The sequence below is a fragment of the Notothenia rossii genome, assembly GCF_949606895.1.
Source record: "Notothenia rossii genome assembly, chromosome: 2".
Classification (NCBI taxonomy): Eukaryota; Metazoa; Chordata; class Actinopteri; order Perciformes; family Nototheniidae; genus Notothenia; species Notothenia rossii.
In genome coordinates, this window is record NC_136904.1 from 16,586,752 (window position 1) to 16,603,683 (window position 16,932).

General features: G+C 43.0%; 1 protein-coding gene across 3 annotated transcripts in view; it reads right to left on the reverse strand.

Annotated features, from left to right (window-relative positions):
* Positions 1-1,992: 1,992 nt before the first annotated feature.
* Positions 1,993-16,932, reverse strand: part of furina (furin (paired basic amino acid cleaving enzyme) a) — an 85,257-nt gene continuing 70,317 nt past the window's right edge. For all 3 annotated transcript variants that reach the window (XM_079663700.1, XM_079663702.1, XM_079663701.1), the window contains exons 10-16: positions 15,740-15,840; positions 14,409-14,512; positions 14,061-14,178; positions 10,649-10,828; positions 10,431-10,555; positions 8,869-8,991; positions 1,993-6,976 (exon numbers count right to left, since the gene is read on the reverse strand). In XM_079663700.1, coding sequence (XP_079519826.1) covers positions 6,372-6,976; positions 8,869-8,991; positions 10,431-10,555; positions 10,649-10,828; positions 14,061-14,178; positions 14,409-14,512; positions 15,740-15,840 — 1,356 coding nt within the window. In that variant the 3' untranslated portion in view covers positions 1,993-6,371. The remainder of the gene's footprint in view (positions 6,977-8,868; positions 8,992-10,430; positions 10,556-10,648; positions 10,829-14,060; positions 14,179-14,408; positions 14,513-15,739; positions 15,841-16,932) is intronic.

Sequence of the window (16,932 nt, forward strand, 5' to 3'; positions counted from 1 at the left end):
CAATATAATCCAGCTCTAGGACATCCTCCGCGGGTGGAACCACGGTGAGATCCAGTTGGGAGCCCCAGCTTGACACAGCGCGGAGCTCCGCTCTCGCGGCTCTTGCCGCCACCGGGCCCCAGCCTGACACGGCCCGGGGCTCCGATTCCGCGGCTACCGCTGTTGTTGAGCCCCAGCCTGACACAGCGCGGGGCTCAATCTCCGTGGCGGTCGCCACGATGTCCTGACTGCCGGCCGGCGAATCAACGGACATGAAGGGGTCCTGTCCCGACAGGCTAGCTTAGCTCGCTAGCCGTCGGCGGAGGCTCTTTATGGTGAAGCGGGCACAATGCCCGCACGAACCGGGGGTATCGATAGCTTCCTGGGCATGTTCCAGCCCAAGGCAGGACGAGCAGACCTGGTGTGAGTCCGTGCCCGAGATCTTAAACCCGCAGCCGCAGAGCCGAGCCTCCGACTCTTCTGGTGTGAGGGAGAGAAGGGTCCATCCTCGTTTGCCGGGGTGTCGGCGCGGAGGGACAAGCTAGTAACAGGTATGTTACCAAAAAAAATCCAACCTTATCGTTATTCCGAAAGGAAAAAACGACGGGGTAGATTTTTCTTTAAAAAATATTAACTGGTGTGTTCATATCTTTCTTATCTCCGTCTCCTCTGGTGTGAGGGAGAGAAGAGTCCGTCCTCGCTCGCCGTGATGTCGGCGCGGAGGGATAAACTAGCAACAGGTATGTTACTGTTTGAAGAAAAAAAATCAAACCTTACCGTTATTTCGAAAGAAAAAACGGCGTAGCAGATTACAATATTAACTGGTGTGTCAATATTTGTTCAATTCTTCTGCAAAGCAAAAAAGTAACCGGCAAGCGCCCGTCGACCGAATGTTAGCTTGGGTTCAGTGAGTCTGTGGACCGTTAAGCTAGCCCGGCTACTGATATTCGAGTTGTGCTCTGAAGCGAGAAGAGGTGTTTTAATGACGCTGCGACGTAGCGCAAGCTACTTAAAGGCTGGGTGGATTCCCTGACGTAGACGTCAATATCACCAGCCAATCAGGATTGGCGTAATGAGATTGATGCTTCTGTTTGCATACGCATTGAGGCGCATCCCATAGTGAGACATCGAACGGAGTGTTATGAATGAGAACACCCTCTCGCTAGGGACAGAGGTAGCAGATACAGCCAGGTAGCGCTTTGCTAACATGGCAACATAAGGATATTTGGCGTTTGTAATAGCTTTGGCTCGGTCTGAACTTTTTGCGAGTGGTGGAGGTTTAAATGCTAGTGGGAGTTGGGTTTTGCACTTCAGTCATTTTTCTTTTGGTACCGATGATATTCACGTTCGGGTGATGCCTTTTCAAATGAGTGTGCAAGTTTGATGTATTGCCAGCCGCGTAACCAATTTTACTTGAACAATGCCGACAAACAGCTTTAGTTCGGTCCATCTGTCTTTGTCCGTCATCCTTGTACGTAACTGCAAAATCAAAATGTTCCCAAACCGGAGACTTCAATGATGCTGGAGGATTTTCGAGCTCAACTTTATCTGCGTTCGCCATTTCGACAGTTCCTCAAATTACTGACTACATTTGAACGCATTCCTGTGACTAGCTCTCATAGTATGCCTCTCGTCCAATTAAATGACTTGCTCGCTCTATGACGCGTTAAAATTGCACTGAACGCTGCGTTCCTGCAGCCCCCCCCCGGAGCATGGGCTGCAGGAACATGCTACTCAAACGCTGCGACGCAGCACCTGAGATTACTTCCAAAATGTTATTCACGTTCTCAATTGTTTACGTTTAACGTTATATTCGTTCGGTACACTTCGGTACACACGTGTACCGAACCATATTGTTACACCCCTACTGACAATACCTTTTGAATTCATTATTTGACTTGTTACAGTATTTGTTCTGGTACTTGTTCTTAAAAAGGGGTCTCACTGGTTTTTACACACAGACCTAAATCAAGTCACATCTACTTGGAGAGCTTTTAAGTTAATAAAAACACATTGAAATTTGCATAGATCTTTATTTTTTTTTAGTAGAATCTATAATTGACATCAATTAAATAAAAAGAAGAAAAACAAGAGCGAAAAAATCTTTAAATTACAAGAAAATTACACTGCACCGTTCATATAGTACAAAAATAGGCCTTATTTTAGAGTTATGTCCCATGTAAGATAGTCATTCTTGTACATTATTCATAGGTCACATATCTGTAAGGTACTGTGTGCAGCCACAGGCCGGGATCCTCTGGAGAGGCGGGGGGTCAACAGCTCCTCCCCCATCAAAAAGTGTTTCATTTAGACTTAATCAAGCATGTGTACACACAGACGTACGCAGATCTGATTGAGCCCTTAAGTTAATGGAGATGGGATACATTCTTCCTCCTCCCTCCACAGCTGCTGAACAGACAAAGTGTCAAAACACATCTTCAGAAAATAAAAACAGAGGTGACAGATCAACAAAAACACTTTGAACATGGGTGAAGGGGCTCGATGGACTGTGACAACCTGAAAGCAACACGTCGTAACACTAAACAGACAGCATAAAAATGATTGTCTTTGGTAATGCCAAAGATATTGCTCCTATTAACTCCGTCAGACTTCATATTGATCACTTCAGACTACATCCTAAGGCAGGACTGAAGCAGCATCTGCTGAAAATAATGCAAAAAGAGAAGAAAAAAAAACATCTTCCTTTATAGCCAGAGGAGACAATTTGTGACGAGCAGATTTCTGTAACATTCCTGTTACTTTATACATCAAAAGGCTTCACACTGCCGGTGAAGTGGCAGCCTTTTAATGATGAGCTGCTTTCCGGCACAATTAGAAACCTTTTTCTTTTCTTAGTGTAATGTTTCCATCTCGTTTTAGCAGTAAAAGTAGTGAGCTGGCTTCTAATGGTTTGCTTTGGAAGCACTAGCTACTTAATGCTGCCCGCATTCATGATTTCCCTCCAAGATGAACACTTGAATGCACAAGGCCTCGAGTTCATCAGTTTAAAGTTTTCAGAGTTTTCAAGCTGTAGTGGATACGACATCAAGAAAAGATGAATAAATCATTTTGTGTGTGCATTCGAGGGGACAAGAGAACTGCCTGAACACCCTCCCAAATGTTGCACTCTTGGAAACACGTTATTCTTCCTTGAAGCAATAGAAATTATTTGTATGGGGAGATGCATAACGTTGATAGCCTGAGCATCAATACTAATTGCATTGGTCAGAGTCCCACATTATACTCCTTCTAAAGGAGCGCCCTCTTAGCATCTACACTTTAAGACAAATATTTTATGGAAGCAATTTTGGTGCCAAATGAGCCAATTAACTGTTGTTTACAAACTTCACACCAAGCTGGGAAGTCAATAAGATTTTGTTGCAGGAGTCTGCGGCTGTATTTATTACATTTTTTAAATTAGCACCACCTTAAACTGGGGCTAATCGAATCCTAAATGGCAGTAGGCACTAATGTACATCCCAGAGCTATGCAGCACACACTCATTATTCTGCAGCCACACCAGCTTTGTTCTTTTCAACGGCACTTTCTTTGAATCTACTTTCTCAGACGGGTTTCCAATCCTGTTTAGTGCTTCCTGGCTGAAACTGCAGCGTTAAGCAGTCCACCTGCACGGCCATCAGAGATGAATCAAGCTTCCTGGCTCAGCGCTGTGTTTGAGATACAAACCAATCCTTCTCCATTTTTTTGAAACAGGATGTGGGAAGGTGTTGGTTTATAACTCTTTATTCTCTAACGTTTTTCTTTCTTTCCCTCTCTGAATACGCTTTTACAATTTACATTTACAATTTACATTCGGCTCTGAATATCGTTATTATGAATAATTCCTTCAGGAAAAAAGATTTTCCAACTAAAGTGGTAAAATTCAATCGATTAGTTTTGTGTGCTGGTGCACTTCCTCGCCCTGGAAACAAGGGAATTATTTGATTGTCAGTGACAGGAAAGAAATGCAGTTGAAACTTAGTATGAGAGATGTGGAAAACAAACGCCCCTAACAATTTGAAAAATGATGGAGTACTTAAACGCTGGCCAACAAGATCTATGGACAATCTTTCCACCTCGTTCTATATCCAATAACAGCTTTTACAGCCCAGGTGTGACTGCCCGTGAATGCTGATCCTACAGGCAATGCATTTCTCAAACATTTACACAGCAGTGTTAAAGTTTCTGAATCGCAATTGCTTCCTTCTCGTCAAATACATACAATTTACTTGGGTGTCTAAATCTTTCCTGACAAGCATTTTCAAAACTGACCTACATATTATTCGACCTCTATAATCATTTAACAGCTCCTCTAACAGCTTACGAGACCTCGCTGGATGATATGAGAGGTAGATACAAAAAAAAAAAGAGGATGAGGAGCTGCAGTTCTGAATGCATGTCATCACCATGACAACCTCTCGTTTTCTGTGCTGGAAATGAAAAGAATAATCATAATTTCAACATGGTAGAAAGAGCGGGCTGTGTATTCAAAATGGCTAAATTATGAGATGCACATTTGAGATGATAACCAGCCCGGGAGAAAAGGAATTACTTTAAAACAATTTCCCCTAAAGGTATGATTAAAAACCCTCCGAATAAATAGTTGCCGCAGTCTCATTCAGAATATAATTAATTGGCAAGTACGCTGAAGAGATAATCTGAATTTCAGATTAGATGAAGACTGGAGGGTAAGTGCAGAGAAGCTGATGAGATGTGGAGTCTCCACGCACGATTTCTGAACAGCATTCAAGATATGAAGAAGAAAGCGGAGACTAAAGCAAAGGAGAAAAGGAAACCTTCACTTTAGAGGGCAGATAAACAACACACACACACACACACACACACACACACACACACACACACACACACACACACACACACACACACACACACACACACACACACACACACACACACACACACACACACACACACACACACACACACACACACACACACACACACACACACACACACACACACACACACACACACACACACACACACACACACACACACACACACACACACACACACACACACACGAGGTGTGTCTAATGTACGATTGTAGTGCTAATGTGCTCTGCAGAAAGGAATAAGCCTTTGTGTTTTGTTGAGTCTTCTGTCACAAATCAATCCGAGGTAACTCAACCGCTGCCTTTGAGAAGCTCTTGTGCTCAGCATCACTCTGTTCCTGCTTTTCTCTCCGCCCCGGGATGTGAGCACTTCAAACACAGAAATCAAATATCCCTGGAAGCCATTGTGCCTCCGGGCTGATCAAGTAGCCTGTGTGGTTTATGTTCTGCCTTTTAATTCATCTTACTGTTGGTTCTCTTCCACATGGTGGTTGTAGAGGTGAAGAGCAAAAAGGAGAATTTATAATTTTCAAAGCGGGATAAATTGAGCACATCTTGAATCCCTGAAGGCTGAACGAAGCTTTGCTAGTGGAGTCACAGTTTGTTCCGCCAGAGAGATATTTCCAGACTTTGTGTTCAATAGGAGAATTAAAGCCTCCATTACTACAATAGTATAACTTATTACATTTTTAAAAAGTGTGCAAGATGGATTTTGTTAATACAAAACATTGTCTGGTCATAAAGAGAAACACAACCAAGAGGCCCTCGGTCTGTGTTGCTTCTCTGAGAGCTGGCACAAGATTAAAAATCATTATGGTGTGGACATTAACATGTCAATTATTATGCTTCTGATTTGTGCATTACACTGAAACTCGTTACAGATAAGAGGTGCATTTATGATCAGAATTTGGACGTTGATGTCACTAAACGGTGTTTCAGATAGAATCAATGTTTCCTAATCCAATTGTATGCCTTGCTATCACTTTTGGTTAAAGTACTGAATGTGACAGGACCAGCTTTAGCTTCTCTATAAAGGGCAGTACTCTGTTCATCAGATTTACACGCTCGCATTCACACAGACACACACACACACACACACGTCTCTACTCCTCACATTCAACAATCTCGTCTGGCTACTGCACTGAGACTGATGGAGAGAGAGGGAAAATAATAATCATTTGTTTACTGTAACAAAAAGGAGCTGGAGCTGGAGGAGAAAATGGACTCTGCATGGACATACATTGTTAGTGATTGAGGGCAAGAGGAGGGAGAGAGCCAGTTTAATAGAAAAGCGCCCAAGTATGAACAGAGCAAAGCTCAGCCATCCCAGAGCTCTGAGAGACAGAGGCTTCCCGTCAGGTCTCCTACGCAACATCCTGGAGCAGGACGAAGAAGAGACCCGGGAAGACAGAGACAGGGGGAAAGGGATGAGAGATAATGCCAGAAAAGGCTGTGAGAGGGCAGCCTTGAATTATCAGACGAGTGAAAGTGAGAAGGCTTTAAAAGCAGGAGAGCTTGAGGGGTGAGGGGGAGGCATTAAAGAGCACTTTGTGTTTTGATAAAGGCAGTCCTCTCATTGTGGCCGTCGAAGTCTTCGTTGTCAGAGTCCGTGTTCATAACGTCATCCCCCCACACTGTCGGGATCCCGCGGTACGACACAACCCTATTTCCGCCGAGGCTGAAGCCCCCCCCGAGGCCGCGGCCCCCCTCCAGAGTGGGCAGCTTGATCTGAGCGCCTGAGCGCAGCTGCAGCAGCAGGAAGGTGCCGGCGAAGGTGGCGATGATGGCCATGCAGCTGAGGACGGCCACGGTGATGGGCAGGCGCGAGCTGAGCTGGAGCTGCACCCCCGGACTGCCCTGGCTCGCCATGAAGCTGTCGGGGGACTCGCGCATGTACTGGTTGAGGTGCACACAGGTGCCCGAGGAGTCCAGGGAGCTGTGGGGGGGGCAGGAGAGGCAGGCCTGCGAGCTGAGGCTGCTGCAGGTCAGGCAGGGGGGGGGGCAGGGCAGGCAGGCGGGGACGGACGCCGGGGGGATGAAGTTTCCCCTCGTGTAGTTGACGGGCTGGGAGCCCAGCGAGAAGCCTGCGGTACATTCCTTCACACAGCCCTGCTGAAAGAGGTAGTAGCCGGCGTTGCACTCTGTGAAGCAGAGAAATACAAGTGAAATTAAAAAGCTGTAATCATATGTGACGGGGTTCTATTGGGCTTACTCGGTTGATTTAAGCTCAAAACTTTATTTATAACAACAACAAAAAAGATATACTGTTTGACAATATTGAAACAGTTTAACTTAAATAAACCAAATCAAAGTTCCCAAAATGAGGTTGTCTATCACTCATCTATGGAGTAAACACATACTAGCTGTTGCCTTCGCTGCAATAATCTCCCGAATGCCAGTCCAGGGCTAACACCGTCCCTCATGAACCCATAGCCCCTCCCCACGGGTTTACCGTCAACCGGTTACACAATTAATTCAAAAAACACATTGTCAACATAATTTTAACCCCTCAAACATGAGAAAACTATACGCCCCAGACATAAACAAGTTAACTATCTCATAACGCAATCATCACCCATCATTAATAAACGCAAAATAAATAATAAATTGAATGTTTCATGACATCATATTCAAACCATGGCGAAACTCTGTTCGCTGCCCGTCACGCAAGTATCGTGTACTAGAGTTTAATGTATGTTTAAATAATTGTAGACTCACAAGCGTGCACTCATGGTCGTGCTACAGAAAGGGGGAGGAATAAGGGACGTTTAGTGAGGATTTAACCTTATTTATTGACGAACGGAAGAGAGCAGGAAATGTTTGTGTGTGTGTGTGTGTGTGTGTGTGTGTGTGTGTGTGTGTGTGTGTGTGTGTGTGTGTGTGTGTGTGTGTGTGTGTGTGTGTGTGTGTGTGTGTGTGCCGCCCGCTGTCAGTGGCGGGGTCAGTCACTCTGTGATCAGCTCCGTCACAACATCCTAGTGCTTCATATGAGTCACACAGAAACAGAGAACTAGGATTCCTGCTCAGACAGCAGAGGCTTTTGGGGGACGGCTAAAAACACCATACAGTATGTCATGGGAGTTTGTCGTTTCAGTGAGCTTCTCCTGCTTATTATTCCTTCATTGTTTATCTTTTAAGATGTTTTTAGCAGGAGCCAAATCACCTGCAGATGTCTCTTTCTCGCCAAAATAATATATATTTAACATTTTAGCAATGTGTTTAGATGTGTCTGACCCTCAGGCTGTTTAAGTACCTTGGAAGAAGAGTCTATTCTACTCTCAAGTCACACCTTCACTTTTGTTAGTGCTACTTTTGCTTACTAAGAAAACTGAGGTTGAAAAAAGGTTTGCAATTAAAATGCTGAGTGCAGCATGTTTAAGTCAACAGAGCCATTTCCATATGCAGCAGGTCCAGATGCAGACCATTGCCTGCATTGGCAATTAACAGACTGAGGGTGCCGGCGGTACAGAGCTAAAAACAGAGGAACCAGCAGACGAAGGAAACATCTGATTTACTGCAGCGTCTTATCAACTTGTTTAAAATTTGAAAATAACAAGACTTGTGATCCTTAAAATATATGATACATATATCATAATTAAATGTTGTCAGTATGTAAGTACCTCTGACAGCCTGCAGGGGTCAGAGTGGCTCTGCTTCACACAACGTGTAGGTGGACCTATTGTATACATTCTTGAGACCTTGCCTATAGCACTCTTAGGAGAGCTAGGAGACCATTACAATTAAATTAAATTATTAAAAAGGGACCTGCAGTAAAACTGTATTTGATCTCATCACAATCTTGATATTTATGATGCTAGAGCTCCATGACGTCTGTGTGAACAGTCTGAATAGGGTAATTGTGTGATTTTCAGAAGAGCCTGCCCACAGCACACGGACACACATGGGATCATATTTCATCCTGTTCACAAATCACATCTCAACACGACTCAGTAATAACAATCCCCCCCCCCCCCCCCCCCTTTGAAAGCAGCTCTGTGAGGAACAAACTGGGGACAGAAGACACTGGACTTACCGATGCATATCTGCCTCAGGTCCAAGGTTTTACAGTTGTCATTGCCAGACGGGGCCTGTTCAGAGGGGCTGGAAGAGGCTGAGCCGGTGCCATACAGCACCAGGATGAACTGGGTCAGAGTGCCTGAGCGGAAAGATAGAGAAGATCAAACTGTGAAATTAACCGAGAGACAAAGTAGCCCTGTCAAAAACCGTGAGGCACTCCCGAGGGTGGATTTCATAAATGTATCCTCTTCTCATTGTAGACTCTTGGATTTTCTGCATAAAGTGACAGTAAATGAATCTTTGAAATGAGGTGCAATTTAAAGACAGTATGATTTCACTCCCTAATAAGAGTTTTAGAAAGTGCACGTCTCTGAAGAATCACTCAAGTGTGGGGACTCGTGAGTGGTTCCACTTTAGTAAATCACTTCTTGCTGAGGAGGGAGGTGTGAGGCGATTATCTAGATGGTTTTTCCCCCCGTTTTTCTTGGCTTCGGAGGGCCGTGTTGTGGGTGGACCTGATAAGTCCGTGTGCAGACGGTCGTTGGTGGATGATCCGAGCTCAAACTGAAGTATTGAGGAATTCACTCCACTGCTTTATGATATTCCCCGCTATGAGAAAACGGATCGCTGAGGCAAAAGGCACCACCTGATCTCTTATCTCCCTGCACTGAGTCTGTAACCCTCGAGCCGAACTCTAGACTCAACAGATGAATGCGTGTGTAAAACAACATTTAAGTAATGTCATGTAATGCCCTCCAGGTGACCTCTCAGTTAAAATCTCAACACCGGATGTTCAAATCCACTTGTTGCCTCTCTTCCCTCTGATCTCTATTGTCAATATCAAATAAAAGCATAACATGCCAAAGGAAAGTATAAAAATACACGTTTTCTTTTTCTTTATATGAACAACGTAAATGTACTCGTATAGTAATATTGCAGAATAATGTAGAAATAATTAGCATAGAAAGGATTCCATCCAAAGCTGTTTGATACCTTTAAGCTGTAGATCATTCTAATAAATGACTACTCAAATTAAAACATTGAAAACATTTTCTAACAATACTGATGATCCAGGCAAACGTATTTTTAAACTTTTAAACATTAAATTGCCATTAACTTTGAACAAAGTGAGGATTTAGTATTCTGTTTCATATCGTGTTTATATCTAATTACATTTTTAGTTTGTGTTTCTCTTTGGCGTCGTTTGTCTTTGTCGGGCTTTGGCTCTTAATTTCAAATAAAATGATTAGTTTGGCATCTGAAAAATGTATTGGCAGTTTTTGAAATGTTGCCAATGTTTCTTGTTCCAGCGTCTTACATGTGTGGTTTTATTGCAATTATTTTTAAATTAAAATTATTTAGCTTTTAGACCTTTGGTACGACAAAACACCTAATTCTTAATATTTAATTGAAAAAAAAAGAATAATTTGTCAGAAAAGCACTCATCGAATTCAATGGAATAAAATAATCATAATGTGCTGGAATATTTGAATCTGGCTTTAAGACAAAAAAGGATAAAAATGAACTTGTACAGCTGGTACATATTAATTTCATGAATATTTCAATGACAAGGCTTACCATAGTCACTGGCCCCTGCCACGTTCTCAATCTCCAAAGTCCAGGCCCCGCTGGGCTTCTCGTCCCAGGAGTGGGTGGTCATGAAAGCCCAGTCGTTGAAACCCTCTGATGAGTAGTCATGAGGCCTGCCGGAGAACCACAATCAAGCAGAGTGTGAACATCTTGTGTGCATGGACTTGTACTGTACTGTTTGTGTGTTTGCAGACTGGTGTTTGCACCTGGGGTGGAGCAGAGTGGAGCGTGTGCCGGAAGGACTGATGAGGTGGATGGCCAGGTTCCCCCTGCGGTTGTAGGACAGCGTGAGCCGGGCCTGGACGTGCTCTAACGAGGTCACGTGACTGCCTGTTCCCATGCAGGCTTCTACGCTCATGTTAATCGACAAATGGCTGCCAATATTCCTGTCAAACGTGAGAAACGACACAAAGAAGATGACACATGAAGACAGCGTTGTCGTTGGTCGCCGGTTGAGTGCTGCTAAAATCATTACTGGCTCATTCTGAGCTCGTGATAAGCTTCCGTCTGGATAAATGTGTGAGTGTGACATTTGGCTCGCGGCCAGTGTGAAAGCTTGCGAGGGGTGAAGAGTTTGTGGCCTTGAACAGGATTAGCGTCTCACAAACCTGTAGCAGCACACAGTCTGCTCTCTTTGGAAGCACACACTTCTTTTGACCTCCTCGCTTTCGAGATAACACATACACGATATTTCTAAAGAGCAGGAAGACTCCGGGTTTTAGTGCCAAAAGGGGGAGTGATCACTAAACTGTCACGCTCTTTAAGAAGATACATTTTTCATGATGGATTAGAAGACTACATGAATGTCTTTTACCTCCGTAGCAGCATCACATTGAAAAGTCCAGAAGGTGAATTTAGAGCACTTTTCTCCAGTAGAGGCCAAATAATTACATTGAGGCTGTCCACGTTATATTTGTAATGAAAATAAGTAGCAAAGCTGCACTTCATCATTTGCATGTTTGTGCTATTGCAAAATGTATTCTGTGGTGTTTCTCCCGTAGGGAGAGTCAAACAACAGGAGAGAAGGAAATGGAAATCTATACAAATGGCTGCTGTAGTCGATTTATCTTGGCCATTTGACCGCTGCAGCACAGGCATCTATGATTTAAGGTCTGGGAGAAGCAAAATGTCGGGCACTGTTGCAGACATGGCATCTGTTTTTACCAGCCCACACAGAAAGAGGGAGGGAGGAATATTAACAACCTACAAACTGTGGACAATCAGTGATTGAGAGCAACAAATCTTTTCTGGCTCCTTTAATTGTGATGAACACTTCAGTAGCAGCTACAAGGGAAAGCGCACCAGTGATTGTTACCACTATTGTTGAATACAGAAAAGTAAAACAAGATTCCTCCCAAAGACCAGCATTAATGAAACAGTATTGTGTTATTCTGTTTAGTTGCCTTTTGCTTGAATGTGTGTTTCCTCTGGGATTAAGCAGCTCACAGGAGATCCTGTCTAATGCATCACGGAAATCTATCAATCGCACATTTATCACATATTGAACATCCTTTATTAAAACATTTTTTTTAATGAAATCTGCCTAAAGCAATAATCCTGCAGGGAAAAACAGCTGTGTATTTCATTCCAGTGTTTAAAAAGCTTTTCAGAACCAGCAACAAATATTCTGGGAGGAAGCCAAACCTGAGGAATTGCCATCCTTTTTGTGGTTAGCACGCTCCAGAGCGTCTTAAATCATAAATCACTTTTTGAAAAGCTTTGCCAAAGCTTCCAATTCATGCCGCACTCTTGCTTTGCAGTAATACCAACAAATGTTGCAGACATGGAGGCAATTTGCATTAATTGACAGAATCCTCTTTCATAGAACTTCCAGAACAAGGTGAGCTCCCACACATGGCTGTTATATTTAATGTGGAAGTAATAGACAAATGGTAATTGGACTGCATTTATAAAGCCCCTTTTTCAGTCTTAGAGACCACTCAAAGCGATTTTAAATACAAACCACCTTCACCTATCCACACACACATTCACACCCCGGTGGCAGAGACTTCCATACAAGGTGCCAAGTAGTCATCAGGACAGATACAAAAGCACACCCACTCACACACTGTTGGCACCGCCATCGGGAGCGATTTGCAGTTCAGTATCGTGCCCCACGGACGCTTCGACATGTAGCCTGCAGAAGTGAAAGGTCAAACCCCCAAGTCACCGATTGGTGGAGGACCTGTCTACTTCCTGAGCCCCAGATGCCGATGTATTTGGTTAACCACATGCTTACAGAAGCTTTACTTCATGCTTTAAGGCACAATCTATTTCCAAAAGTAAACACGGATATACCGGCCGATACATCCATCAATAATCTGCAAACCCCAGGCACTCTGAAATCCATAAACAAACCATACAGAATAAAACTAAGCTCAATCCTCTAAAGTTATTCATTCATCCTTTCAACACAAGGTTATTTCAAATATGAATCATAATTATGGTCATAATGGTCTAGTTCTGTAGTTTCCCCTGGAAATATGTCCTTCTTGATCTCACTGTTGTGATTCTGTTAGGTTTAATCACTGGTTGGAATTGACAATGAGACCAACACTGAAGCCTTCGACGTATTTGAAGTCGCTCTGGATAAGTGAGTCAGCTAAACACCTCAAATGTAAATTAAATAACCTGCCTTGACTGCTGCGCCCAGACGCTCAAACCATCTGCTCTGAGCGTCTCATAGCTGCAGTAAAAGAGAGAGAAACCTCAAACTCTGCGAGGGAAGTGACAGGGAGCGCATAATGAAGAGGAGATGTCAGACTGGGTTTAGACTTTGACACCGGGGAAATTAAGGGGAGAAAAAGGCAGAGGAGAAATATAGTCTGAACAGCGAAAGGAACACATGGATTGACAAATTACTATTTTATTTTAAATGCTCCCCTTCAAGCCGAGTACCTGGCACACAAACAACAACACGGAGAACTTTAGCATGCGCCCAGAGCTGCAGATGAAGACATAATGTGTCACTGCAGCAAAGCATGGCGGCTCGGTTACACACGAGCACCTGCGCTCTGTTGTGGACCAGTTCATTATCCGTTTCTCTTATCGCTCTTTGCTGCTCAAACATAGGATATCATGATGAAGCTTTATTCACACACTGAGGCTACATCAAAGACACGTTTAAAACACATATTGGTTTTCTTTGTCTAATTTCTTGTAATACTATTATTTTATAAGCATCAAATTCCTCCTTTCATATTTGTTTTATAATCCGTTTGGGTAATTATACTGTGCTCTATGTGCTGCAGTATCGTAGCCAGGACCGTCCTGTAGTGGAGGTTTTTGTGCAAGCGAGGCACTTTTCTGGTTTAAAGGTGAGCTCCAGTGATTTAGTATTGCAGTTACATAAAGTTGGAGGACTCACAAGACAGATTAAGACAGTTAGAAGATCCTGATTCCAGAATTATTTTTCAAGTTTAAAAGCTTCCTCCTGAACACAGTAGGGCTGATAGTTTATTCAAAATCTTACCTGCTGATGGAAACTGTGTAAAGGTAAGCCTGTTTTAGAGACTGGGTGGTGACTCAAATGCTGAGGCACCTTTGAATGAATGGACTATTCTAAAATGCAGTTTCAAAGGTTGTGTTTTTGTGTGTGTGCTTGCGTAATGTACCTACCTTGGCTCACTGACCATGGTGATCACACATTTCCGCTGAGGCCTCACATTGGTCCACGTTTCTGCCAGAGCAACGATTGCACTGGCATCAAGTAGACCGTATCCATATGAATGGCTAACTGCAGATACCAACAAAAGTAAGAGGAAACAGACACATGAATGTTTGCCCTCCCAACTATAACATCGACTAGCTGCAGTGTGTATGTTATCTAAGACTTTCACACGACGTATTCCAGGGCCTCATATCTCCATTTACAATGTATCTTTCCAGATGCATAACACGTGAAAGAGTCTCAAAGGGCCTGTAAACTGCAGAGGGCAGGAGAGAACTCTGAAGGAGCTGCTGTACCTTTGCGTCCAACCCCATTGGTTCTCCAGTCGTTGGTGAGCAGGTGGGCAGGGTGAGAAGTTCGTACAACCAGATGTTGCATGTCCCTCCAGGTCAGATTTTTACTGGAATGTGTAAATGCAAGTACAAATAAAGACAAACACATAAAGAGGACGACAGACACAGAAAAACATACATTGTGAGACTTTTAAACAGATCACACATTAGTGTTAACCTGCAGATGGACAGCTGATTTAATACAAGGAAGTCACATACTGTTGTTAAACTTAATCTTCTGTCAACATGTGTTTGAACTCAATTTCAACCCCGCAAAACATGTTTGTTGTGCCTTTCCTTTTATTTGTACGGTCGGAAAAGGTTACCGGAGGACACAGATGAGTTGAAAAATATTTAGAAATATAATGCCCATTATTTACTGACTTTCTCTTTAATCCGTTCCTAATTGCAATACTTTTCCACCACAAGACTAATTACTTCCTTTCAGGACTGTTTTGACGTTCATGTTGGTCTCCCCATTAGTGCCGCGTGACTGGATAAGAATCATAAGTGCTGTTTTTGTAATTGCACTGTAAAAGTCTACCAGGCAAAAGGGGTTAAAAGTCATTCATAAAACAGGATAATCAGTCAGAAATGATGCATAAACATGAAGGGCAAACAAACAGCCTCAAACAGGTGCCATTAATACAGTTAACAAGTGGAGGACAGAGGAGGCTCTTAAAGAAGAAGTTACAGGTCTGTGAGAGCCAGAAATCTTGTTTGTTTGTTGGTGACCAAATACTTATTTTACCGAGGAATTTACCAATTAATTCATTAAAAATCCTACAATGTGATTTCCTGGATTATTTCCCCCCATTCTGTCTCTCATAGTTGAGGTGTACCTAGGATGAAAATTGCAGGCCTCTCTCATCTTTTTAAGTGAGAGAACTTTCACAATTGGTGGCTGACTAAATACTTTTTTGCCCCACTGTATAATAATCAGGCTTGAAAAAGTCTGTGCAAAAAAAGGACAGAAAATGATTTGACCTGTTGTCATTAAAAGAGCAATTTGCTGTTAACAAGCTTCTGCCATAAAACTGATAAGAGACAATTTAGAAATACTACTTTTCTGAATATTTGAGTGTATGCAGATTCTGAAAATAACCAGAATAATTACAACCCAGTCTAATGATGAGTTTGTTTTGCATAAATTAGATATTTTCAATAGCATATCAATGTTTTAACTGAACAAAAATCATATATCTATGTAGAAGGGGAAGTTATGAATGAGGCTGTAAAGCTGAAGAGAATTGTGATGCTTGGTAACACTGAGAAAAATGATGATAAGCACTTACTTGGCCTCAAGGGCAAGAGCGATGATCCCAGCAGCCAGCGGAGCCGAGGCGGAGGTGCCTGTGTGGGAGTCTGTGCATTTAGATTTGAGGTCTGTAGTCACCTAGGGAAGACACACGGAGAAAAGCTATAAAAAAAAGGCAGCTCAGCCAAAAATACGAAGGAAAATGTTCTCAATAAACGCACTGAAAGATATCCTTTGACTCAGCTTTTAACTGCTTCATCTTAAGATCGAGCCAGAAATCCAAAACTTGTACCAAAACTGCTCGTACCTTTCGCAAAAATATCACATTTAAAACCTCAAATTCACCTCATTTGAGCCAAAAAAAACTATTATCTTGTATTCACCATCGCTTCCTATGTTGCTATCTCATATGTATTCGCTGGAGGCAGGAATCGCCTAACAGTGAAAGATGCAGGAACTGAAGAGCATAAAGTCCTCAGCATGGCTCCCTAAACCAGCTCGAAAATCAAAGCTTGGAAAACGTATAACTTATGCTCTCCCTCACTGAACAACTACCAGTGAGGTATCTTTGAGCAAGAGTGTTTTCAAATCAAATGCTCCAGTAGAAATCTCCTGTGACCCACAGCGCAGGGCTCTGGTTGTATCGGGCCGCTCCCCGGAGAGAAACTCTGCAGCTGCATGAATATAAAATGAGGCGGTGCAGAACAGCATGTTTGTAGCAAAACTTATCTCGCTGAGGATAAAGGTTGCAAAACACTGCTTCGCTGAAAACTCCAAGTGCGATCCTGACCGGGAGGTCAATCTATGTAACTGAATTAGACGGATAGAAAAAACGTTTGAATCAAGAATCTGCTCCCTGTGCTGACCAACGCACAGACTCCAGAAACTGACATTTTCACTGACTTAACAGAATCATAAACGCACTTGCAGAATTGCCTTTAATGCTTAAGTCATGCATTCAGGGGGCTTACTATGTGCCCATACTGTATATGTCAATTGAAAGAGAAGGATAATATAAGTGAAATAAAACTAAGCAGACATTGAAATATTCGCTCTAGCATAACCCCAGAGGTCCCACACGCTCCTTTTTACTCCATCTCTTCGTTCCCAGCTTTATGAGTGACAGCACAATTAAATGAGTACAGCACTAAGGCATTAAGGGACCAGCCACATGTCATGGAGATGTCAAAACCTGTCTGTCCAGTTACTCTGGCTGCGAGACTGTTAGCT